This window comes from Electrophorus electricus, chromosome 5 (assembly GCF_013358815.1).
Source record: "Electrophorus electricus isolate fEleEle1 chromosome 5, fEleEle1.pri, whole genome shotgun sequence".
In the NCBI taxonomy this organism is placed as follows: domain Eukaryota; kingdom Metazoa; phylum Chordata; class Actinopteri; order Gymnotiformes; family Gymnotidae; genus Electrophorus; species Electrophorus electricus.
Genome location: NC_049539.1, coordinates 2,637,207 through 2,662,925, shown reverse-complemented (window position 1 = coordinate 2,662,925; position 25,719 = coordinate 2,637,207). Strand labels below are relative to the sequence as shown.

Below are 25,719 nucleotides of genomic sequence, written 5' to 3'. Positions count from 1 at the left end.
AACATGCTCACTAATCCCAGTGTCTTTAAACTATTAGACATGCTCACTAATCCCAGTGCCTTTAAACTATGAAACATGCTCAATAATCCCAGTGTCTTTAAACTATTAGACATGCTCACTAATCCCAGTGTCTTTAATCTATGAAACATGCTCACTAATCCCAGTGCCTTTAAACTATTAGACATGCTCACTAATCCCAGTGTCTTTAAACTATTAGACATGCTCACTAATCCCAGTGCCTTTAATCTATGAAACATGCTCACTAATCCCAGTGTCTTTAATCTATGAAACATGCTCACTAATCCCAGTGCCTTTAATCTATGAAACATGCTCACTAATCCCAGTGCCTTTAAACTATTAGACATGCTCACTAATCCCAGTGTCTTTAAACTATTAGACATGCTCACTAATCCCAGTGCCTTTAATCTATGAAACATGCTCACTAATCCCAGTGTCTTTAAACTATGAAACATGCTCACTACTCCCAGTGCCTTTAAACTATGAAACATGCTCACTAATCCCAGTGCCTTTAAACTATTAGACATGCTCACTAATCCCAGTGCCTTTAATATATGAAACATGCTCACTAATCCCAGTGCCTTTAATCTATGAAACATGCTCACTAATCCCAGTGTCTTTAAACTATTAGACATGCTCACTAATCCCAGTGCCTTTAATCTATGAAACATGCTCACTAATCCCAGTGCCTTTAATCTATGAAACATGCTCACTAATCCCAGTGTCTTTAAACTATTAGACATGCTCACTAATCCCAGTGTCTTTCTTTCTCGTCTTGCAATTTTTGAGTTTTTTAGGCACTTTTTCCTTCCTCTCCCTTCCCCCTCTCCACAAACTCTATATCTCCATCTGTCTCTCTCTCCGTCTCTCCCTCCATTTCCTCCCTGAGCCTGTCCCTTAGACAGGAAGCAGCTCTTAGTCTGCTGTTTTGATATAGACAGTATGTACCCTCTCATGGGAAACACAAATCACACAAACACACACGCACACAAACATACACACCGGGGTTTTGATAAATAGTGTACTCTCTCCAAGGGGAAGAGCACATCACTGCTGGCCAAGGTTATGTAGTATAGGAGCACGGCACACACTTGCTCCACACTGAGAAGCGTGTGCGTGTGCGTGTGTGTGTGTGTGTGTGTGTGTCACCAGGTGCCACATGTGTAACACACAGCTGGGATCAAACCTCTCTGCTGCATAGCAGAGGAGAGTGAGGTCAGGAGTTTAGCCAGGAGCCAAAGCACATGAAAGCTCTGTGCTTAAACACAGCTCTGTCTGCATGGGACTCCATCTATTGTAGAGGAACACAGCTAAGAAGTTCATCTAAGCCCAACAGCTTCATAACAGCTGTACAATGTGCAAGTTCTGCTAGGCACTAGAAGTGGCAATGTAGCACTATAGCTAGAAGCATAGAAAATACACAAACGCTGCAAAAATGATTTGTAAATAGCTTATTATCACATGCGTGTTACTCTTGCTCCTAGAAACTGATGCAATACTACTGATGTCTCTTTAAAGTAGGAATAGGACTTCACAGAACTAAAAAAAATATAGCTCACAGTTATTCATTAAATAGCTTTCAATCTCCCTTTGTACATAGTGTGCTTAAGCAGGCAAATGCTTTGGTAAAGGGGATCTTACCATCACCGTAGTCTTTGCTACGACTGGATATGTGAAACTGCCGAGGAAATGTCCCGTGCTTCACATGACGGCCTATAGGGGGAGCAGTGAGATGCAGAGCTCAGTTATACCATGAAGGCACTCTTGGGCAGGACCACACAGTGATAAAGTACTGCACAGAAACAGTAAAGGCCAAAAAACAAAGCACTCAAAAAACTAAATATGGATTGTGAACAGTTGGGAGTGTTCTGTTAGAGCTCAAGATGTTAGGGTTCTGTTTGAGTTATAAGTTTGGGTTCTGTTAAGGGTTTGAGTTAGATGTTTGGGTTCTGTTAAGGGTTTGAGTTAGATGTTTGGGTTCTGTTAAGGGTTTGAGTTAGATGTTTGGGTTCTGTTAAGGGATTGAGTTAGATGTTTGGGTTCTGTTTGCGCTTCAGGACACAGAATGAGAAGGGACACCCTTTCACCGAAACCCCCATAACTAAGGCAAGAGAAAGACAGAGAGAATGACTGAGTGGAATATGGAAATAACTGAAACAGGGGAAAAAAGCTTTAGGGTGCAACACAGCCAATGGGCTTTTTTCATTGTTGTTGTTTAAGTTGGATGATGTGAAAGGAGGCATCATACACTCCGCTACGAGTGTGCGATTGCAAATACAGTGACGTTACTGAGTGAGGGCTGTTAACTGGGCTGCCCCACCTAGTAAAATGTCCAGCAGCTGTGTCTGCTGGACTAGGAGTGCGGCTAGCAGCAGCCTACATGCGGGGGCCACATGCTATTACAGCTGCTGTGTGCTGTTCCGTCTCCTGGGTGACCAGCAACATCGTTCTTTCAAAGCAGCGAAAGGAGAGGAAAAGTCGACTCATACAGCCAAGTAAACAAATCAGCCTGCTTCTATGGAGATAGCCTCAGTGCCCAGGAGAGAGAGAGTGTGTGTGTGTGTCTATGTGTGTGTCTATGTGTCTGTTCTCATGAATAGAGTAGCTGTTCATGTGTGGTTGACTGTTTAAATTTATTCACTCTTGACTAGGAGAAATGTGTTCTTTTGTATGTGTGTTTGAGTGTGAGAGCAAGTGTGAGAGTGAGAGTGTTAGAGTGTGAGTTTGTGTGCGAGTGTGTGTGCGTGCACATGCGAATGTCTGTGTGCAGACACGTGTGTGCGTGCGTATGTGTGTGTGTGTGTGTGTGATCCCTCACAGACGGGCCTCCCTCCGTTTGGGAGGATTACCGTCTCATTATCAGGGAGGCCTGCCCTGTTTGATGGGCGTTCAAGAGGGAAACAACAGAAGGAGAATAAGAGCCAGACAGAGAGAGAGGAAGAAGGAAAGAGGGGAGAGAGAGAGAGAGAGAGAGAGAGCGAGAGAGAGAGAGAGAGAGAAAGAGAGCGAGAGAGAGCGAGAGAGAGAGAGAGAGAGAGAAAGAGAGCGAGAGAGAGCGAGAGAGAGAGAAAGCGAGAGAGAGAGAGAGAGAGCGCGCGCGAGAGAGAGAGAGAGAGAGAGAGAGAGAGAGAGAGAGAGAGAGAGAGAGAGAGAGCGAATATGCTCTGCTTCACTCCAGAGGTGTGCATGCTCTTGACTGCACGAAAAAAGTAATGAAGAAAAAAAAACAGAAAAATGCTCTCAGGTTGGAAAAAAAGACAGAACTGCCAAATGAAGCTGAACTGCCCTGTTTTGGCATGTGAGCAGTTCTAATGGGCTGAATGCGACCCCAGCACGTCCTCTTCTGTCCAGCCACCACAGAGCCGCAGCCGCACGAAAGCCCTCGCCACACCCCCTCCTGGAGCTGATCTACAGCTCCGCCCCCACTCACCTTTATAGTCATAATTGAGGTTCAGGTAGTTGTTGTCTCTGATGCTCGTTGAGAATGGAGGACTGTGAGAGACAAAGAAAGAGAGAGAGAGAGAGAGAGAGAGAGAATGAGACAAGCGAAAGGTGGTTCGTGCCTTTATAGAACATGCAGTAGTGACCTGTGGCTCTTTGACAGAGAAGATGTGCTGTGTACACCCTGACCCCCAGCGCGCTCTCACACACGCTATCTGACAGCCAGGAGAGCCAACTGAACACCTGTGGTGCCCAGCAGCTCCACCCACACCTGCTGTATCTTAACTTACAGCGATGTTCATAAAGGACCTGCAACACAAGTGGTTGGAAAGTAAGATGTAGCTAGAGTCAGGTCCCTTGTAATGCTAATTAGGCTCCTTATGGTTGAGGTCTTGAGGTTTAAAGAACTTTGCGTTGCGCAATTTAATTCGTTTTGTTAATATTTCACATCCTTTTACCGCAACTGAAAGTCTTGTAAACAAAATTCCTCATAGCTACCTTTTGAGTTTGCAAAAAAAAAAAAATCTGTTTATCCTAACCCAATTAGCTGGTCAGCTGAGGGGCAGTTGATGTCAGCTGAGCAATGCTTGGAGAAACAAACACATGCTAGGTAGCACATAAACATGAGCAAAGTCTCTTCCCCCGTTTCTTTTTTTTGTTTCTGAACATGATCTGGGTTCAGTTTGGCCTGTTCAAGTTGTGACCTATAGCCATTTTTAAAAAGGCCGTCGAACTGGTCAGAGGTCAGAGTCCCTGCCTTGGCGTGTTCATCACCCAGCATGGCGTGTGGAACTGCCAGTCCCGGGGCCAGTGACGTCAGCAGTGTGCACGACCAGACCCCGGATAGTAGGCACACACGTCCGGAGAGAAGGAAGATATTTCCATTCGCTCGTTTCCTGACATTGTTCAGAAAGCCAGAGGCCAGATAAGGCTTGTGCAGGTAGTGCCGTTCCTCTCTCCCTCTCTCTCTCTCTCTCTCTCCCTCTCTCTCTCTCTCTCTCTCCCTCTCTCTTCGTCGTTCTCTTTCTCTCTCTCTCTCTCTCTCTCTCTCTCTCCCTCTCTCTCCCTCTCTCTTCGTCGTTCTCTTTCTCTCTCCCTCTCTCTGTTCCTTATCCTTTTTCTCAGTTTTCTATACTTTGTGTTCATTTAACTACATTCATTTAACGTAATACAAGTTGGCCCACACATATCAGAAACAACCCTCCAGTGGCAAGTCATATGAATATTAAATGAATTATTACAACATAATTGCTTCTGCTCTCTCCCTGATAACACTGGAATTCAGGCATCCAGATAAGGCCTGCCGTTGCCACGGCAATGCCAAGGGACTTCCTGATTGGCCTCCGTGATGACTCAATTCCATTCCGTCAGCATGGAGCCAAAACTGGTGACATTACTACATGGCTGCACTAATGACCACCCAACAAGCACACGTGCACACACATGCACATACGCACATGCGAACACACACATACAAACACACACCCACACCATGACAGCAAGGTAGACCAAGGTAGACACATCCATGGTCTGATGCTGTTCCAGAACATTCCGCTCACCTGTCCAGACCTTGCTCCAGAGACTGACAGCTGTTAGAGAGGGAACCATCTGCACTTCCGAAAGGCTCCATTATCTGCCCAGAAAAGCACAGTGACATCAAGCCTGTCCAAACCCTGGTACTGAACATAAAGGAGCAATCTATACATCTGTTTTTATGATATTTATTATGTTAGATTATTGTGAATTGCTGTTAGTATTACAGTCAGTATGGCTTCCTGCCAAGAGCTGCCCAGCAGGGGTACTGTCTAGAGACTCCGCTGTGAGTCATTCTGAACGTGGTTCCTCTGACTTCCAAATCACGTCTGTCTGGACATGAACAATCGGCAGACATTCGGAGCCATGGTACGTGTTCAGGTCCAAAAATCAAAAGTGCTGCCATAACTTTACATCGCTCTGGAGATTTCATCACTTAATTTTTTCTAAGGAATTGAGGTAGTTAGCAAACTCACGTGGCAGGACCAAAGTCCTAGAGGAGACTTTAATTTTGACATGTGGTAGGGGAACCCTGTACGGACATGCGGGACTCACGCTGGGGTCGAGGGTCTCTGGGATGAACTCTCCCTCACTGTGGATGCTGGTATAGGAGCCCTGCCGAGCAATCTGCTGCTGTTCCTCCGGCACGCTGCCAGGAGGGGGTGAGCTCCGGCCCGTGTGCAGAGAGCCTACGGGCAGAGAGGAGGGACATCCCCCTTACACATTTAAACGCAGTGAGAGAGAGAGTGTGAGAAAGTGCAAGAGGAAACAAACAGAGATAGAGAGAGGGAGAGAGAGCATGAAAGAGTGCACGAGAGAGAGAGAGCATAAAGAGGATTTCAAAGAATCAGCTGGAGAGAGAATAGCGCACGTGCTACACAGAGAGTATAAGAGAGACGGAGGAAAAGTGAAGGAGACACATGGGATCAGATAAAGGGGGCCAAGGTAGGAGAACGAGGAGGTGAGAAGGGGACTGAACACTCAGAAATGAGGAGGCCATCCTAGGAGAGGCATCTTCATTAAGAGTTAAACATCGCCACTGATAGGAAAAACGATATATAGGACTCTGAAGTGGTATCACCTTTGACCCCAATTACCAGGATAAACACTGTCTCCCTTTCAGACATATCTCAGAAGCAATGTCCTGTACATTCTCTCTCTCTCTCTGCTCCCTTTGTTAAGTGTGGACCAGGCGCTGTTCACCAGTCTGTCTCTCTCCTGCTTCTCTGCCAGGTTCTTTCGTGCTGAACGTCAGTTATGCCTTTAACTCTCTCCCTGTGCTATTATTGTGTTTTTTGCCTGACACAGTTTGTGTGAAAAAGCAAGACACGTTCATTTCATCCCCTGTGCTAGCACACATGTTAACTACATGCTATCCAACCAGTCTGTACGCATTCCTGCTGTTAACATCACCTCTTAACCACCCAGAGGACCACAGAAACACCACCAAAGGTGTGGATCTTACGGCACAGTGCCTGTGACTATGGGCTGAAACAGTTAAACTGCTCCAATAATAAAGTTCTATGGTGCCCAAACACAAACAGGAGGAAATATTTGTTATGGTGTGTGTTTACGCATTTTTGACACTGACACTGTCAAAACATCGCAGGTTGGCGTGTCAATCAGACACAGGCTTATGCTAGACACGAGGGAGACTCTACTGAGGTGAGACTGACGGAAAAATCACTGACAGACACTCATTCTGTCATCCGACCCTGTCTATAGGGGCCAGAATAGGACAGCAAACCAATAAACAAATCATCTAAGGTGGCAGCATGGTTTGCTCTCTGTGTCCTGAGATCAGATCAGTAAGACAGGACTGCAGCTCTGTGATGTCACATGCTGCCTGACTCTAATCGATGTCACCTAGGTTAAAAAGCCCGTGTGTGCATGTGTGTGCGCGCGTGTGTGTGTGAGTGTGTGTGTGTGTGTGCGCGTGTGTGCGCCTGAGTGTGTGTGTGTGTGTGTGTGTCACCTGTAGAGTGCTTGCGCACACGCTCGGAGCCTTTGAGCAGGGAGCCCTTCAGATCTCCTAGAGACTTGGATGACCTCATCTCACTCTGTTTGTCCCTGCTGTTCACCTGCAAAAACTACGGAGCAAAAGAATGTGAATGGGAATATCAGACAGAGGGAGGGAGGAGGGGGAGAGAGAGAGAGACGGAGGGAGAGGGAGAGAGAGAGAGAGAGAGAGAGAGAGAGAGACGGAGGGAGAGAGAAGGGGAGAGAATTATTTTAGGTACTTTTACTTTCTGAATAAATGAGTTCGCACATTCTGCAAGACTGTACAACAAAAATGCATATTTACTTGAAGGAAACTGCACCAAAAGCAAGGGAAATCTTTTCAGGAAAATACTTAAATATACTAATACTATATATACATTTTTATATGTCTATAAATACTTAAATATACTAATACTATATATACATTTTTATACATCTATAAACATTTTTAGATATGTTTATAAATATGTTTATACATCTTAAATATGTTTCAATGTAAAACTGTAAAAGCAGACTTGTGGTGCTGTGGTTGAGGATGTGTATGTGGTTGGGTTCAGTGGTACTGTGGTTGAAGATGCGGTTGGGTGCGGTGGTGTTGTGGTTAAGGATGTGGTTGTGGTTGGGTATGTTGGTGCTGTGATGTAGCTGCACCCACCAGGGTGTTTGCAGGGTTTTTCAGCAGGACTCTCAGCAAACTGTTTGATCCTGAACTGGAACTTAAACACAGGATTGCTCGATCCAAGTCCTCCTGACACTTCAGAGCTACCAAAGTCTACAAACACATACACACACATACACACACCAATGAACTTCAAACAAACCACAGCATTTCTGTATGTCAGAATTCACAATGAAAAAGCTAATGAGAAGAGGCTGTCCAGGCCTTCAGCAGGAGCCCAGGTGCCCTGAGTCTCCACCTCTTTGTCTATGTAGTACAAGTCCATCTGCTGTCCAAAAGCCTCCATCACTTTCTGCACAAGCTCTCTGAACTTCAGCGGCCTCTGGAAGAGTATGATCCTGAAAGAGGAGATCACAGTTCCTCACGAACACAAAAGACATTCAAAGACATGTAGCACATGCCATCTGTAATCCATCACCAAAGATTCAAAAAGGAAAGCTAATCTCAGAACTGTATACAGGAAACACCCAGAGACAGAAAGAGATAGAGACGGATGCTCCACTGATCAGGTTACAGTCCCTATTATCCCAACATTGTGGCAGCAACATGGTGCCTGCGTTAAATGACATAACACATTGACACATGCAGGTATGTTCTGGTTATCCTTGAATGCAAATAAGCAAAACTCTGTTTATCTAATGTGAGTGCGCCACCGTAGCAAGAGCGGGTGTTCATAGATGACTGATGCTTGGGGATCTAAATGAAACTATGTAGTACTTTGTATAGATGTGTGTGGGAGTGTGTGCGATTGTGTGTGTGTGTGTGTGTGTGTGTGTGTGTGTGTGTAGCACTGTTTGAACACCAGCAGGCCCTACATCAGTGCTTACACAAAGGCCTATGGGGAGCTTCCTGACAGGAAGGGGGGGGGGGTCGCCCAGAGTCAGCCTAACAACAGCTCGCTTCCACCATGGCACTACTGAGCGGCTCCACTCTGGCGAGCTGCAGACTACACGTTATATCTCCTGTCCACTACGGACTACATATCCCATACCTCCTGTCCACTACGGACTACATATCCCATACCTCCTGTCCACTACGGACTACATATCCCATACCTCCTGTCCACTGCGGAGTACATATCCCATACCTCCTGTCCACTACGGACTACTCATCCCATACCTCCTGTCCACTACGGACTACATATCCCATACCTCCTGTCCACTGCAGACTACTCATCCCATACCTCCTGTCCACTACGGACTACATATCCTATACCTCCTGTCCACTACGGACTACATATCCCATACCTCCTGCCCACTACAGCTTACTCATCCCATACCTCCTGCCCACTACAGCTTACTCATCCCATACCTCCTGCCCACTACATCTTACTGATCCCATACCTCCTGTCCACTGCAGACTACTCATCCCATACCTCCTGTCCACTACAGACTACTCATCCCATATACCCTGTCCACTTCAGACTACTCATCCCATATATCCTGTCCACTTCAGACTACACATCCTATACTTTCTGTCCACTGCCAGACTACCAGACTACACTTCCAATACTCTGTGTCCTCTTCTTTTGAAGGAACCCCCCTCTCATGCCTGCAGCTTTCCACGAAACCTCGCTGGCAATTAGCCGCTGTTTACTGATCGTGCGCTTTGACCTGGTCCTCTCTATCTTAATGACTGCTGATCACCACTGATTGGGGGTAGAGGATGATTCTGGGAAAGTGGTATGCAGTGGAACTAAACAAGCTGGCAGGAGACGTTTCCTTTTGAATGTTGAATGGAGTTCAGGGTCGCTGGTCCCTCTATTCCTGGCAAAGATCCAGAAAAACTGATCCCAGGTCAGTGCAAAAGAAGGCCTAACTGGGAGAGCACTGGCTAGTGTTTCTGGCAGCTGATGGGAAGATAGGGGGTGTGGAATGTGGGTGGACAGCAGCAATTGTGGATATTATACGCCATATTACTACAATATTTTCAAAATTGCTGACTATAATGGTACGATATACTAAAAGCTTACCAAGGCTTTAGAATGACATTTAGTGCATTAGGCAGTTATATCAGTGCATCAGTGAAGTCAAGTACACCATACATAGTGAACCCCTCTGTATGCAAATTACCAGGAAGCCTAGATCCTTATGGTCTGCCTACTGAATACGTATTGAAAATATACAGGAAATGCATAAAAGTGCATACATTTGCATTGCATCAATATTAGAACGTGTTTATTAAGACCATTTCCACACTGTCTACTGCAGTGCATGTATTTGTCTCCAAGAGATCCGTGTGATCTTAGGGGCTAAGATGCATCAGCAAGGGAGATTATCCAGCTTTCTCTAAAAGCCTGCTAAGCCAGTCCACAAAAGAACAACGTTCACAAAAATGCACGCTGGAATGTCTTAGGAGGCCAATTAGAAGTGCTTCATGCTGAATGTGCTGTCATCTCTAACATGCTGAGTGAGAGAGATCGAGGTTACTGGGGACAAAATGCTAGTACCTCGACAGCACCGTCGAGCGAGGTGTTTTCCCAGGTTGCTCTGGGGCTCCTCTCTGCGGAGAGAGTTTAGTGGGATGGTCTGCGCTGCCTTAGCTCATCCCTCTCTCCGAATCCCCGATCCTGGTGAGGGTCCGAGCCCTGAGAGTTCTACAGTGTGTCTAGAGCGTTCTGTGATGGGGGCTCTGGAGGACAGACCCAAGGGGGTGATTTCTCTTTTCCGCTGCCTGTAGCCATGGTTCTGACCGCTGGCTTTGTTTGGGTGACACTGTACAAGCTGTGTGTGTGGGGGAAGAGCTCAAAGACAGGAACTGAGAATTAATATGGGCAGTGCCTACGAACCCGAACACTGGGACACTCTCCCACTCTCTCTCCATTTCACAACCCCACCCTGCCCCCAGTTTGTCTGCCAAGGGAAAGACCCACCGCAGCTAAATGTCACAGTGCTAGACATTGCTCTATTTTTTCACCCTTCTGGACTGACAGGTTTTCCCCTATTTTGTTCCCTTCGGGAAGGCGGGAGACAGAGGCCTGGGGGAATCTTGGCGGGAATAGCTGGAATGTTCTGACTCACCGCTTCTCTCTTTCATGCTCCAGCTTCACTCGGAGGTCCTGTTTGAGGAACAAAAACAGGAGGGTGTGATGGGAGTGCTGGAGAGGTGCATGCCTGTGGAGACACACTAGCAGAAAAGTTCCCACAGAGAACAATCCAGGTAACAAGGGAAACTAAATGTCTATTGAGATCACACAACAGTCCGAAGGAGGTAGGTGAATGCCACGCATAGCACTCAGAATGGAAACCACAGCTCCAGGTATTCATATGTTATTTGTATAGAGAAGTGAAATTAAAGATTAAATCTCATACTGTAATTTAGCCTATGACGCACCTCCAGAAAAACATCAACTTTCTGTGATACGTGTTTACTGCAGGCTCCCTCTCAAATCACAGGACCATATATTGTGCCACAACTTATGAATTAGCGCACCATATAATAACAAGTGAGTAAAGTTAAGGTATGTGAGGCCAACCTCTACACAGATGCCAAAGTACAGTCTTGGGGATCTACTGCCTTGCAGACTGTAGTTCCAACCTTTATCTAACACACCTGACTCCATGATGATACTGAAGGACTTCAGTAACTGGTTCAGGTGTGTTAGATTAGGGTTGGAACTAAACTCTGCATGGCTGTACATCACCAAGATGGTAATTGGGCACACTGCAGTGGGAGGTGTGTGTTTGAATAAGCGGCCTCTGATCTCTAGGGAGGGCCGGAGGGTTTCAGGGTGTAAAGGTCTCGGTTTGTTTAGCTCCCTTCAGAAACAGACGTGCTGCAAAGCAGGTTGCCAGATCGCTGCATAAACAGACATGCTGCAAAGTAGTTTGCCAGATCCCTATAGGAACAGACGTGCTGCAAAGCAGGTTGCCAGATCCCTGCATAAACAGACATGCTGCAAAGTAGTTTGCCAGATCCCTATAGGAACAGACGTGCTGCAAAGCTGGTTGCCAGATCCCTGCATAAACAGACATGCTGAAGACTGTGCTGCCAGGTCTCCATTCTTCATATGAGAAGCAAGAGAATAAGGAAATAACAGGCTAATGAGGAATATCACTGTCGAGTGTGTGTGGCATGCTGTTCATATTCAACATTCACGCACATGCTGGTTAGTGACTGTAAAGTCTATTCCCACGACAGCTGTTAAGAGACGCTTGCTAATGGCCCCTCCGTGGGGCGGGACCTGTGATGCCTTTGCATTACTATGGAAACGCTTTGCTGTTCATGTAAAAGAGTTTCAGCTTTTACATGTTTGTTATGCTTGGTTCTAAAGAGTCATTACAAAACCAACAGTACGAGTGCGGGTGTGTGCGGGTGTGTGTGTGCGCGTGTGTCATTGCTAGCAAGCCATTTATCTTTTGCTTTGCGAAAGCTCAGCAGGGAAAATAACAGTGATGAAAAGGCGACTTGCGGGTGACTTGGAAGAACCAGCGCACACGAACACACACAGACACACAGGCACACACTCGATCAGACACACACACCTACAGACACACATGTGCAGACACACTCGCATGAAAGTACACATACCCACACTTGCGCACACAGTCATGTCAGGAATAAGAGCAGGATGTAAATGCAGCCACCAACCCCTTTCTCAGCTGTGTCCTGTTTAAAATCGCATCCAACAGTGCATTGCCTTCCAACTGTGGGATTATCTCAGGACAACTGAAATGTGACACACTTAAAGGCTAAGTTTAGCTTAGCTTAATGCTATAATATTTGTGATGAACACATAATGGACATGAAAAGGGGCCTTGGTTATAAACACCTAATGGATGTTCCAGTCTGCCAGTAACCTTCTCTTTTCAGATCCAGTTTGAGTTAGTAATAACAGTGATGGTTATAAGTGTTTCGAATAAAGTGGCTGGTGAATATAAATGCCCTCCCATGGCTCATGGCAGCTGCTCAGGTGGCTTGTGGGTAATGTAGTATTCAAGCGTAGCTACCTGTCTGTAGCTGGGAGTCCTGATCTTGGGCTTGTGGCTGTTGTTGCTACCAAGCTGGTAGCAGCGCAGTGCTGCCAGATCCTTCATGATGGAGTTGAGAGCCTCCTCCTCATCTGGAACACACAGCACCCACTGCAGGTTTACACCACTGCAGGACGCGTACTGGACACCCTGATATTATAGGAATTACTGACACAGTACGCCATGTGCATTCGATAGCACACCCCCGTTTAGTACTGTAACAGCAAAGACTTTTTAAAATAAAAACGCCCCCATCAAAACCAACAAACAAACAAACAAACAAACAAGCAAAAACAACACGTCAATATTCATGTTTTCCACATTCTCTGTTAACGCTAATATTTGCTGGGCTGGCTGTGTGGTGGCACGACAAGCAACTATTTCCCTTTGGGTGTTATAAAGGAGACATTTAAATGACGGTAATTTTTTAAATGGATAAAAATAGACATGACAATTTATATAACGAATGGCTGAGATGTGAACACATAGCGGCAGTGAATGCTGACCAGCGTAATACACACACGCGCGCACGCACTCACACACGCACTCACACACTTTTACACTCACACACACACACACACACACACATACATATATATATATATATATATATATATATATATATATATATGAGCAGCACTACTTCTGCTGCCTTTCTCCTTTTGGCCACCTGGGAGATTCGATCTGAAAGCACTCTGGATGGTGACTGGCCCACATGATTGTCCTGCAGACTGGCCCATGTGACTGGCCCCACTACAATGCCTCCATCAAAGGCCTCAAAGCGCGTTTGTACGACAGGAATGTGAGTGTGTGTGTGTGTGTGTGTATGTGTGTTCTTACTGCTGTGAGCATCAGAGCCGCTTTGCTATCAGACCACACGAGGAACTAACTAAGAGACACCAGAAGCAAAGTGGTTTTGTTTTAAACAACAAAGTGTTAACTTTGTGTTATAACTGTGTTTTTAAACTTTGAAACTTTGCTTAAGGGTGGAAAAAGTTTGTAAAGAAGTCTAAGTACTTTTCTTGGACCAAGGAAGGGAAGGGATTCGGCAGAACTTGTCTGTGGCCTTGAATGCTTAAGTTTTGGGGAGATTTTCTGCAGTGCAAATAAATAAATAAACAAACATGCTGGCAACCTGAGAAACACATATTTAGCTGCCACCTCATTAGCTTTCATCCATCGCACGAGGAGCAATCATGCAAATGACTGCCTCATATTAACATATCAAGAGGCCCTAATGGAGGCAATTAGTCGTGTCTAGTAATTACAGTCTGAGCGCGAGGTCATTCACCTCTGCTGCCATGGAGAGCAGCAACCCCATCCTCATCCTTTTCTGCTAGAGCTGTAGAAGTTCATAACTGCTCTGACACAGATGTGGTAAGTGGCATCTCATGTAGACTCATTACATCCTGCAGCATGACTAGTGCAGAGTCACAGCAGTGGCCAGGCAGAAAGGACCGAGGACCACCCTGTGAGCTTTCCTACACACACACACACTTCCCCAGATTAGATTTCTCTGCTGCTGCTGTAGCTCCTCCCCTCCTTTAATGGTCATATGCCAAGTTCACACTTTATCTTTCTCAGCATCTTCGAATGTTACACACGACACATTGCACAAAAGGCCTTTTGAAATCGATCTTTTACACTGCTGGCCCAGCAAAAGAGGGCTTTTAGTATAACAGAGCCAATGTTGGAGGATCTGTGGAGGCTTTCCAGGCACCTTGCTGTCTGGACACCCCATGGGCACCAAGCTGTAGACGGTGCTCCCTCTCACAGCCCATTGGACATGGTCCGGCTGAGGATGTCCCAACACCCCATGAGAGACTTTGCACTTAAAATGTTAAATTCGAACTTAATATGGTACATTTTAAGTTATTCATTTACAATTTGTGTAGAATGTAATTACACAAATATGCTTATATTATATATCTCCTATATTCCAGGGACCCACCAACTTCCACGCTCTCATGTAACTACTTACCTTTCATATTAAATTTAGTGTAGTTATTGAATGATTTATTTTAGTTACTGAATAGCCTAATGTGACTTAAGATGGGCCAGATCACCACCGTACTATCCCCCAAGCATGGGCCAGATCACCACCATACTATCCCCCAAGCATGGGCCAGATCACTACCATACTATCCCCCAAGCATGGTGAGATCACTACCGTACTATCCCCCAAGCATGGTGAGATCACTACCATACTATCCCCCAAACATGGGCCAGATCACTACTGCACTAACCCCCAAACCTGGGCTAGACCACCACTGTACTAACCCTTTAGCATGGGCCAGATCAACACTGCCATTTTTTTTTTGGGGGGGGGGGGGTGGGGGGGTGGGGGAGGTAGTACAAAAAGTCATCCTCAGGCTGGCTACATTTAAGAAATTAAAAAAGAGAAATGATTCCACTTCTATCATGTCAGTCCATAAGCACCCATTCACTGCTATAAAAACACCAGCACCTTCTCAACATTTAAAGTTCAATTAAAATTGTTGATAAATATTATCACATTTATATCTCTGATAAAGCAGTGAAAGTACATTCCATGAACCTCATGTCTGATCCTCAAGCCACCAGTCCTCCCATAAATGCCCAGGGAGGGACAGAGTGAGTGGACGTAACCCAGGGGCAGAGTGATTAGACCTCCTCCATAAAATGATATCCTAAGTTGGTTTCTTCCACAGGACGATGAAGGTGAGGAGGTGCCTAGTTATGCCACAATGTTCAGCTACACAAACACACTCAACAGCTTCAAGATGTAGGAAAGACGCCCACACATCCACGCCCGTGTCCAGATATGAGGGACACATCCACGCCCGTGTCCAGATATGAGAAATACTTGATCAGCTACTCTGTCAGGAGGAATTATGAAACTGGGGTGAAATGGGCAAACATAAGTAATTTTTTAAAACTATTACTTCTTATGTACAGTGAACTATAGTGATAGTATAATTAAAAAAAGAGCTGCTTATTATGAACTTAATTACATGCTTCTGTGACAATGGAATGTGCGGTATGTCTCAGCCCATCCAAATGAGGTTCTTTTAACTGAGGATTCATTCAGAAATACGATAAAATACGTCGACATGCTGAGGGGTGGCTCAGCAGTTAAGGTACTGGACTAGCAATCAAAGTTGACAGTTTGAGCTCCACCATTGGGGCCCTGAGCAAGGCCCTTAACCAAATGCTTGAATTGTACTTGGTCACTGCAAGATACTTTGGGTAAAAGTGTTTGCTAAATGCCATAAATGTAAAATTACACATAACTTGTGAATAGAATAATTACAGATTAATGTTTATATTTGAAGCAAAGCTTAGAAGCTTGTGCGTGTTCATAGATTTTGCAGGGCTTGAACAGTACTGGGATTGTCTGAGTGCTGAGCAAGTTGTGCGTTTCCTTGTGGTTTGTGGATTCATCTCTTCATTCAGTCCAACCAAAAATAGCACTGCTGAGGACTGTCTATTCAGCTGACATCATTAAAACGTTGAATGAAGTGCGAAAACACACACACGTCTTCCTTTCTGTTTGGCTCCGGTGGCCGAGTGATGATATGACAAGAACAACTACTAAGAATACGTCCTTGAGCATTCTTGGCAAAGTATTACTGCGGGATATGGATGAAACGTCACATCTCCATTTCTAAAGCCACTCATTAGAACTGGAGTGCTGAACTGCCAGTGCAGTATGGTTAAAAACATGGTTATAATAGGCATGTGTTGTGTTACAAGACTTGATTCTTCAGAACACCCACAGCACACACTTATGAGAAACATCTGTAGGCTGGTTGGGGCGCTCCAAACAAATGCAACGATTGCTTACCGACTTCGTGCGGCTCGGTGAGAAACCATATAGCAATAACCCTGAACAAAGTCCTACTGGAAGGTACAAAAAAGAGGTAAGAGTTAAAGGTTTAGGGTCAAGGGTCATGTCAGTCCTGGCACCTAGGTGGCACAATTTCAGACAGACGTCACTGCACTGCACTCTGCACTGTGCATGATGTAATGGAGGACAGCAAAGCTAATATGCTGGCAGACGGGCATTCACGGAGAAGTGAGAATGGAATCTCATCACACCACTCATCATCACACTAGAGAGAACGAATTGGACATGCACAACATGATCTCAGAGTGCAGCTATGAGATCATGTGGCATAATTACTAGAGACTTGTGACAACAGCTTATAATGTCAATTGCTATAAGTCGAACTGAGGGCAGCACCAATGGTAATATAAAACAAGTATACATACCGTGATTCATTTTAGAGGTCTGTCTTGCCTGAGTTTGTGTCGAGAGACAAACAGATCAACAAATGCTGACACTGACAGAGCTCACTCTCTCACTCTCTCACTCTCTGTCTATAACTCACTCCTTGTCTCCCTCTCCCTCTGCCTGTCTGTCTCACTTCCTACCTCTTGCTCTTTTCCTCTCTCTCTCTGCCTCTTTCTCTCTCCGTCTGTCTCTCTCGCTCTCTCTGTCTCCGTCTGTCTCTCTGCCTCTTTCTCTCTCCGTCTGTCTCTCTCGCTCTCTCTGTCTCCGTCTGTCTCTCTCGCTCTCTCTGTCTCCGTCTGTCTCTCTCGCTCTCTCTGTCTCCGTCTGTCTCTCTCGCTCTCTCTCGCTCTCTGTCTCCGTGTCTCTCTCGCTCTCTGTCTCCGTGTCTCTCTCGCTCTCTGTCTCTGTCTCCGTGTCTCTCTCTCGCTCTCTGTCTCCGTGTCTCTCTCTCTCTCTCTGTCTCTGTCTCCGTGTCTCTCTCTCTCTCTCTCTCTCTCTGTCTCCGTGTCTCTCTCTCTCTTTCTCTGTCTCCGTCTCCGTGTCTCTCTCTCTCTCTCTCTGTCTCCGTCTCCGTGTCTCTCTCTCTCTCTCTGTCTCCGTCTCCGTGTCTCTCTCTCTCTCTCTGTCTCCGTGTCTCTCTCTCTCTGTCTCCGTGTCTCTCTTTCTCTCTCTGTCTCCGTGTCTCTCTTTCTCTGTCTCTGTCTCCGTGTCTCTCTCTCTCTCTCTGTCTCCGTGTCTCTCTCTCTCTCTGTCTCCGTGTCTCTCTCTCTCTCTGTCTCCGTGTCTCTCTCTCTCTCTGTCTCCGTGTCTCTCTCTCTCTCTGTCTCTGTCTCCGTGTCTCTCTCTCTCTCTGTCTCTGTCTCCGTGTCTCTCTCTCTCTCTGTCTCTGTCTCCGTGTCTCTCTCTCTCTCTGTCTCTGTCTCCGTGTCTCTCTCTCTCTCTGTCTCTGTCTCCGTGTCTCTCTCTCTCTCTGTCTCCGTGTCTCTCTCTCTCTGTCTCTGTCTCCGTGTCTCTCTCTCTCTCTCTGTCTCTGTGTCTCCGTGTCTCTCTCTCTCTCTCTCGCTCTCTCCAGCAGCCAAGGATACCAAACAAACAGAAGGGCCATGCAGCGAAACTGCTCAAGTGCCAGAGCTCATCAGTCCATGACATCACTCTCTCTCTCTCTCTCTCTCTCTCTCACTCACGCACACACTCGCGCACAGACAAGAATCAGGTGATCAGGTGATAAGCTGTTTACGTTTACCTAAGGAAAGGTCATATAAAATACACTAGAAAAACAAACAAAAAAATAACATTTACATGATTTACCTGACGCTTTTATCCAAAGCGACTTACAGTTATGACTGAGTACAACTTGAGTAATTGAGGGTTAAGGGTCTTGCTCAGGGGCCCAACAGCAGCAGATTAGAAGTCAAGTACCTGAACCACTGAGCTACCACTGCCCAGAAGAACAAAAGTAACAACAAAATAAAGACATTAAAGGAACACAGCAAGCCAGCCAAAGTGGCATGTGTACCACATGTGCATTAGCTCGGAGTAGTTGGCATGAAACTCCTTGATCCATAGTTCATCAGCGACTATAGTGAGACTGATTAGCATGCCTCCGTCGCACTCTGGGCCGTCAAAGCCACATTTTTAGATTAAACAGAACCGATCCATGTGCAGAACTCAAAGAGCGCTGCCGGGAAGTTTGGATGTGCTTTCTCTGGATTGCATCATCTAGCTCAGTGTGTGCGCGTGTGCGTGTGTGTGTGTGTGTGTGCGTGCTTGTGTGTGTGAGTGTGAGTGTGTGTGTGTGTGTGTGCGCGCGCGTGTGTGTGCGTGTGCGCGTGTGTGTGTGTGTGTGTGTGTGTGTGTGGTGTGTGTGTGTGTGTGAGTGTGTGTCTTGGCCTGCTAGAGCACATTGGAGGAAGGGAATAGAGACAGGAGAGGGGATTTCCCCAGCACTATACCTCTCATCATCATAAAGGCATTCAGCAAAATTAGCAAAGTACAGCTCATAACTCTAGAATCCTGAGTACACACGCACCTCTCTGGCACTCTCGTTAAACCTCTCTCACAAAAACATACACATATAATTCTCTCTCTCTCTCTCTCTCTCTCTCTCTCTCTCTCTCTCCCTCTCTCACACACACACTTCTCTCTCATTGGGCCTCTCCCTTCTTCAACAAAAGCAAGAGACACTCAGCAGACACTGCAGTCCAGAGCTGTGTGTTAATGTTCAAGCGGCTGATGATGTAAGCACCTAGGCGTGTCTGGGTTTGCTCGGCCCGGGAACTCCACCTTAACCCTGGCAGTTGCACCGTGCATTACAACATAGCCACAGCTCCCGGTTACACGCGAAATTCAGGGGGCTTAGAAACTCCAAGGCTCCAATTACCCAAATGTTTCACTCTGATACATTTAGTGCACCTTGTAATTTTAGTGTGTGACATGTCAGTGATTTGATTTCACCATAGCGTAAAGTGGGGTGTGGACCCTGGTTACCTTGTGCATTCCTGTGTTGTCCGGGCCCATTTTGGAGACTGTATTCTGTAAAATATACAAAAGACACACAGGCTGGAATTAAAAGAATGGAATGTGAAAGGTACCTTTCATGTCCTAAATGTCCAGAAAAACACAGGTTTGCCACCAACACACAAAGCTGCTAACAGTAAAAAATGAGCAGCTATTCGACTGTGGGGTTTGAGTGTTTGAGTTCAGACGATGGCCTGTCTGCAGGGTAGTGGTGAGCAGCAGGACACAATGAGTGCATGGCACGCCTAAAGACCGGTGGCGAAATAACACAGCATGGCCTTATCAGCATAAGCAGGGTGCGTATAAATCGCAGTTTCAAAACTAGCAACATTCATGTGAGCAAGGAAGCACAGGCACCATGTGACAGTGTGAATATGGGAGAGTGAAACCTGAAAGTGACAATCAGCACTTTTTCAAGGTTTATTATAAAGTCTAAAGCTCCAGGGTAATTTTTCAAGGTTTTCTCAAGAAATTGTGGATGGTTGTTTTCTGACAGATAAATTAGAGATTTAGAATTAATTAGAGGTTTAGTCTTATTCTCATTATATCAACTGTAACATGCCTGTCATGTTGGAGCAGCATGCATTACGATAAAAAAGGAACAGACACTTCTGCTCGGAGCTGAACTGGTTCTATGAGTGCTCCTTAAAATCATTTAAAAACGTCGCGTCCGATTCTGGGGAACTGTCAACAGGAAGTGTATGCGTTCTGAGAAGTGTGCATGTGTGAGTAAAGGGGAATCAGCACAAATGACAATAAAAATAGAGCAAGAAAGACATTCACATAAAGAGACAGAGTAAAGACAACAGAAAGACATGGACATTAAGAATGAGAGAGCGAGAGAGAGAGAGGGCAGATATCTGTCCTCACACTTACCCATGTTTACTGTCATCATCAGGAGGTGGCCGTGCTAAAGTGGGGCTGCCGTCTCGAGCGCTCTCTAAGCACGCAGCCTCGTCAGCCTGGGAGCACCACACCACCCGCAGTTTGAGTGCCCCTCACACACACACACACGCAGCTCCACGCCGCGGGCCCACGGAGTCGCGCAACACACTGCTGACCAGACTTCTTCTGCTAGGAGACATGAGTAAAGATACAGAGAAGGGTCACCGTGCTGCAGCTCCAATTCATCTCCCTGCGCTGGCATGATGACATCAGAATTAACATGCACGGCTACATGCCCTTGCAAACAGTGGCTAAACTTTCCTGTGTTTAATTCTGTAGACATTTTCCAATTAAAAACATGCTTTCAGGCATTTAACTCGGATGTAAAAGTACCAGTGCTATGCAAATCAGCACTTTAGCAAAAATGCGGAGAAATTCAGTCATATCCGGTGAAATGACGCCCATGTCACATAAAAAAAAAGAATAAAGCTCTGTGTAAGGGCAAGTTTAAATGAGTAAAAACTGCACGACTGCAAAAAGCAGCGGTCACACAGGCTTAGGTTAATCCAGTCTAATTGCCAGCAGCGGATTGGCCTGTGCAGGAGGAAGAAGACAGCGGTGTGCACTCGCTCAGAGCAAAGGTCCCCTCGCCCTTGAGACATTATTAAGAGCCAACACAAGGGCTAAAAGGAATGTGAAAGCCAAATGTGGAAAGCACATGAGGTGAGAGGTTAGTGGGTTACAGAAGAGCTGTCAGCGCCAGCGCTAAAACTGATTCCAGTACTGTCTTTATCCTGACGCTTTAAAGGCAAGAGGAGAGCCGCCCTCCTCTGCACTGAGCCCAGGACTGTCTAGTGAGCAGCCCTTGTGCGCTTGCCTCCCTAACTCAAAGAGCACTCACTCATTCATTAGCCACGAAAGGAATGTGTGGTATACGTCACACTAGAACAGGCCTTAATGGATTCAGAAGATCAGGAATCCCAGCCATCTCCTGTTCAGCCATCACTGTGAGTTTATGTGGTTGTACAAACACAGACAGAATGTACAAAACGCACAGAGCATACAGAATGCAGCGCTAGAGGTTTCTGATGGTTGGTAGACTGGTTATGTTAAATGACCTGGCTTAGAATGAAGATGCTAGTCTGGGAATCGACAACCATTACTGGAGCCGCGATTTGGCCTTGACAGGGATTTCAAAGGCAACTGTAGTGTGTGTGTGTGTGTGTGTGTGTGTGTGTGTGTGTGTGTGTGTGTGTGTGTGTGTGTATATATATATATATATATATATATAGCTACTGCAGGTTTATCTAAACTTAGTAGATGGTGAGAAAACTTAATCAAAGACCTTCAGCTTCCTCAAACAAACAGGCACAATAAGTATTCAGGGCACTGAAAAAGCAGATCTACAGGTACTACTAGAAATGTCTGAGTAATTATTCATGACATAAAATCACGTTTAGAAGTTTTAAATAGTGCAAGACACTCAAATATGATGAAACTACCGAATGTGTTCATAATCTGAGTAAGACCTTATTTGTTACAATGCAAAATTTGTGTATGTTTTTCTATCAAAAGCCAGCATGGCCTGTGAGTTTCTCCAGAAGCAGTCATGGGAGAAAAACTCCTCAGCTCTCGACCGTGGAACAAAGGTTTTTCTGTGAGTCTCCCGAGAAGAGCCCAAGCTGTTCTCTCCCTCTTCTCCGCAAGAGCTTCTGAAGGAGCTTGCAGAGCCGCTGGCATGCTCACAAGCTCGCCAAGCTCACGGACGATCCCTGGTGGAGATCATCCCACAGGCCACACCTGGCCTAGCCTGGAGAGGTCAACACTGGGAGTGCTGGCTGCAAACTGCTTATGCAGATGCAGACAGACTTCATTTACTACACTAATGCTCTGCCACGTTCATGTTTAAGTTCATTTATGTTAAGTCAAAGTATGAATGCAGAAACATGGGCCTCTAAATATTTTAGGCCAATACAATACAGTTCAGCTTCCAAGAAGTGTAGAACACACGCACACGCATACACACACACGCACGCGCACGCGCACACATACGCACACACACACACGCACACACACACACGCACACACACACACGCACACACACACACGCACACACACACACACACACACACACATACACAGTTATCTTGTGCTGGCCATTAGCACATTCAAAGGAGACAGGTGACCTTCCAAGTATGTTGACACACATCTCCCAGAAGTCTCTGTTCCTGCTGCTACTGGTACTAGGCACCTGCCCCGTGGCCCATCTGCTCAGCCATTCTGATACCCACGTGTGGCATGGCACGTGCTGACCACAACAGCCAGCCCTGGCAGGCAGTCTCCATGCCAACAAGGCCAGGCACAGCACATCCACTTAATCTAGCCACTGTGGGCAAGCCACTTTACTGTTCCGCTTTTCATGACACAACGCGGATTACAGATTACAGGAAGAAACAAAGCCACAGAACCTGAGGCAAGGTGTCATGAAAAAATGAGAAAACAGGCTCTGAAACGTGGGTTTGGAACACGTGTTTCCCCTTCCAGTATCCTGACATGGCAGACACCCAAACTCCATGGCATCCCGTCTCCACTCCTAGCTGGAGGAATCCACGTGTGCCTCTCCCAGTGACTCATGCTGGACATGCCCTGACAAGAATGCCGTGGCAATGTGGATAAAGTATGAGGGTGTGTACCACCCAATCTAGCTGTCCCAGAACGCTTAACTAGATGCAAGGTCAGCAATCACGCTTGGACCCTGATAAGTCTCCAGGAGCAGTGCACCAGTGCAGGTGCTTTGATGCACTTGACTGTTGAATGACACATCAGCACAGCTGCGATGCTCAGCTTTCAAACCACTCCCTTCCTCCTGCTCAAGGAAGAGGTTGTAGGTCCTCTAGAACACTTTTGGTGACCTTTGGCTGACCCACCTCCTTTAATGGGCTGAGTCACAATAACCAGATAAAATAAATAAACCAGATAAATTAAAAACAAAAAACAAAAAAAACCCCTCTGACCTAGTGGAGCTGTAAGGCTGACATCACCAGGGTGATGAGGTTCCTGAGGTAAGCTCAGCATGTCGGTGGATGAGAAAAATGGCTGCAGTCCTTTATTGTTTGCCACTGTGGATGATTCACGAGCTGCAGTGGGGCCCAAGCCGTTCTGGGAAGTGGGATGAGATCTGACCCAACTAGCCACCCCTCTGCACCAGCAGGGGCCGGGACAGGGATAGAGGCCTCTAGTCGAATGCCAAACAGACCTACCCTTGCTTAATTCCCAGATGCCCAACATGTGACACACTAGAGAGTGAGGTTTAGTTCCGTACACTCACCCAGGTCAGTAAGCTCCAGAAGGACTGAAATTGGCAAATGTAAAAAAATGTAAATGTAAAAAAAGTCAAATGTTTTCTACAGATCTGAAAAGAAGGGGAAAATAATCACCGTGCAACTAAGTGTTTAATTATGCATCTCAAACAAAACCTCATGTCAGAGAAACTGTCGTCCTCCTCCAGGACAGCTCCCAGGCCACCACGGTTCACTCTCTGAAGTATTTTCAGTCCTGATGGCGGGAAATTCTTCTCAGTCCCTCATGTGAAAAATGGACTCACTGTGCAGTGGGAACCATTGCCAGTGTGACAGGTAGAGTAAGTGAGACAAATGGAGAGGCAAGAGAGGGGTCAAGACAGAGGGCAAAAAAAGACAATACACGCTGAGGGAAAAAACAAAACAAAACATATATTATAATACAGGCAAAACAAATCACACACACACATACGCATACACACACACACACATACACACATATACATACACACACACACGCGCGCACACAGGCACACGCACGCACGCACATATACATACACACACACAAATACATACACACACGCATGCACACGCACACGCATGCACACGCATGCACACGCACACGCATGCACGCACACATATACATACACACACACACACACACACACACACATACGCATACACACACGCGCGCGCACGCACACGCACGCACATATACATACACACACGCGCGCGCACAGGCACACGCGCGCACGCACACGCACATATACATACACATACACACACACACACACACATACATACACACACACACACACACACATACACACATATACACACACACACACACATACACACACTCACACACAAAAAAACCCCACATAAACACAAAAGCCCACAGTGGAATGCACATGCTTCAATTTGGAGTGCAAAAAAGGTGTTTATTGAACCCTTCTTATTGTGTTTATTGAAGTGCTCTAAAAAAAACTTTATCCAAACTGAGAAATGGAGAAAAATAGCGAACATTTACAAAAATGAACAAAAATATTCCTCAATCACAAATTTGGTAATTTTCAGACAGGAGATGCCCTTACTCAAGGTTTCCACTTCACCCCTTCACCTACTGAAGATGGTACTTACTTACTGCAAAAACGGGAAGTGACATAATGGCATTTCCAATTTTAGAGTGGGAAATTCAGCCACTTAACAAAGGACTACACTTCAGTGCTTAAACTGTACAGCTAGAAGTCAAAGAATCACGTTCTGCTTCATCATGTAAATGACGACTTATGCTAAATGTCCATGTAAGGCAGAGTCCTTATAGCGCCAACAGGCAGCGACATGCAACTCCCACAACACACACAGGCATGCCCGTACGCTGACGTAAATGTAACATGACCTTTTTCTAGCTAGCAGAACACAGATAACCGAGACTGACCTCAACGCTCGAATAAAACATAAGAGCCGAGCTATTCTTAGATCAACACCATGACAATGATATTCTCTCTCAATCATCCATTGTCTCCTCCAGCCGCAGAAAGAAAAGCAGTTTCTCCGATAAGACCGACACCTGAAATATAAAAATACATGCACATATTCCCACACCCACATACATACACACACTTTCATTTTCTTTGTACATGTGCACTTTAAAGTAAATTACTGATACCGCATCATTTAGCTCGATATTAAAAGACATAAAGATGTTAGATAAGGGCTACAGAGTCTTTTAAGCACAACCTCATAACTCTTCAAAAGAGATTTTGAATTCCAATGAAGAAGAAAAAAAACTACATATTCAGAATATCATCTGAAAAGATTTAAAGTGCCAAGGAAGGGTTGTGCATGCCTAAGGTCATGAGCTTTGGAGTAATGAGTTCAACTTAAGTTCATCTGAACTGCAGGTGTGTGTAACCTGAGGGTATTGATGTCACATGACAGCATACCTAGACAGAGGGTGTTCAAAACAACAACAAAAAAACCCACTCTGGAAATAAATACATGAACAAAGGCAACACAAATACAGCAGGTACGGCTATTCTACAACGGAGCAATGAGAATGTCAGTGTATTATCTATGAAGCTAATCACATCTGTTTCT

At 45.8% G+C, this 25,719-nt stretch overlaps 1 protein-coding gene across 2 annotated transcripts in view; it reads right to left on the bottom strand.

Moving 5' to 3' along the window:
• The window catches only part of map3k22 (mitogen-activated protein kinase kinase kinase 22), a 40,877-nt gene that overhangs the window by 11,325 nt on the left and 3,833 nt on the right, over window positions 1-25,719 (bottom strand). Inside the window, exons 2-12 of one of the 2 annotated variants that reach the window (XM_027016178.2) lie at window positions 20,312-20,509; window positions 19,406-19,450; window positions 12,622-12,734; window positions 10,693-10,730; window positions 7,911-8,010; window positions 7,649-7,765; window positions 6,968-7,082; window positions 5,548-5,681; window positions 5,019-5,092; window positions 3,449-3,510; window positions 1,660-1,731 (exon numbers count right to left, since the gene is read on the bottom strand). In XM_027016178.2, the coding sequence (XP_026871979.1) occupies window positions 1,660-1,731; window positions 3,449-3,510; window positions 5,019-5,092; window positions 5,548-5,681; window positions 6,968-7,082; window positions 7,649-7,765; window positions 7,911-8,010; window positions 10,693-10,730; window positions 12,622-12,734; window positions 19,406-19,450; window positions 20,312-20,330 (889 nt within the window). In that variant the 5' untranslated portion in view covers window positions 20,331-20,509. The remainder of the gene's footprint in view (window positions 1-1,659; window positions 1,732-3,448; window positions 3,511-5,018; window positions 5,093-5,547; window positions 5,682-6,967; window positions 7,083-7,648; window positions 7,766-7,910; window positions 8,011-10,692; window positions 10,731-12,621; window positions 12,735-19,405; window positions 19,451-20,311; window positions 20,510-25,719) is intronic. The other variant, XM_035526706.1, reaches the window with a different exon arrangement.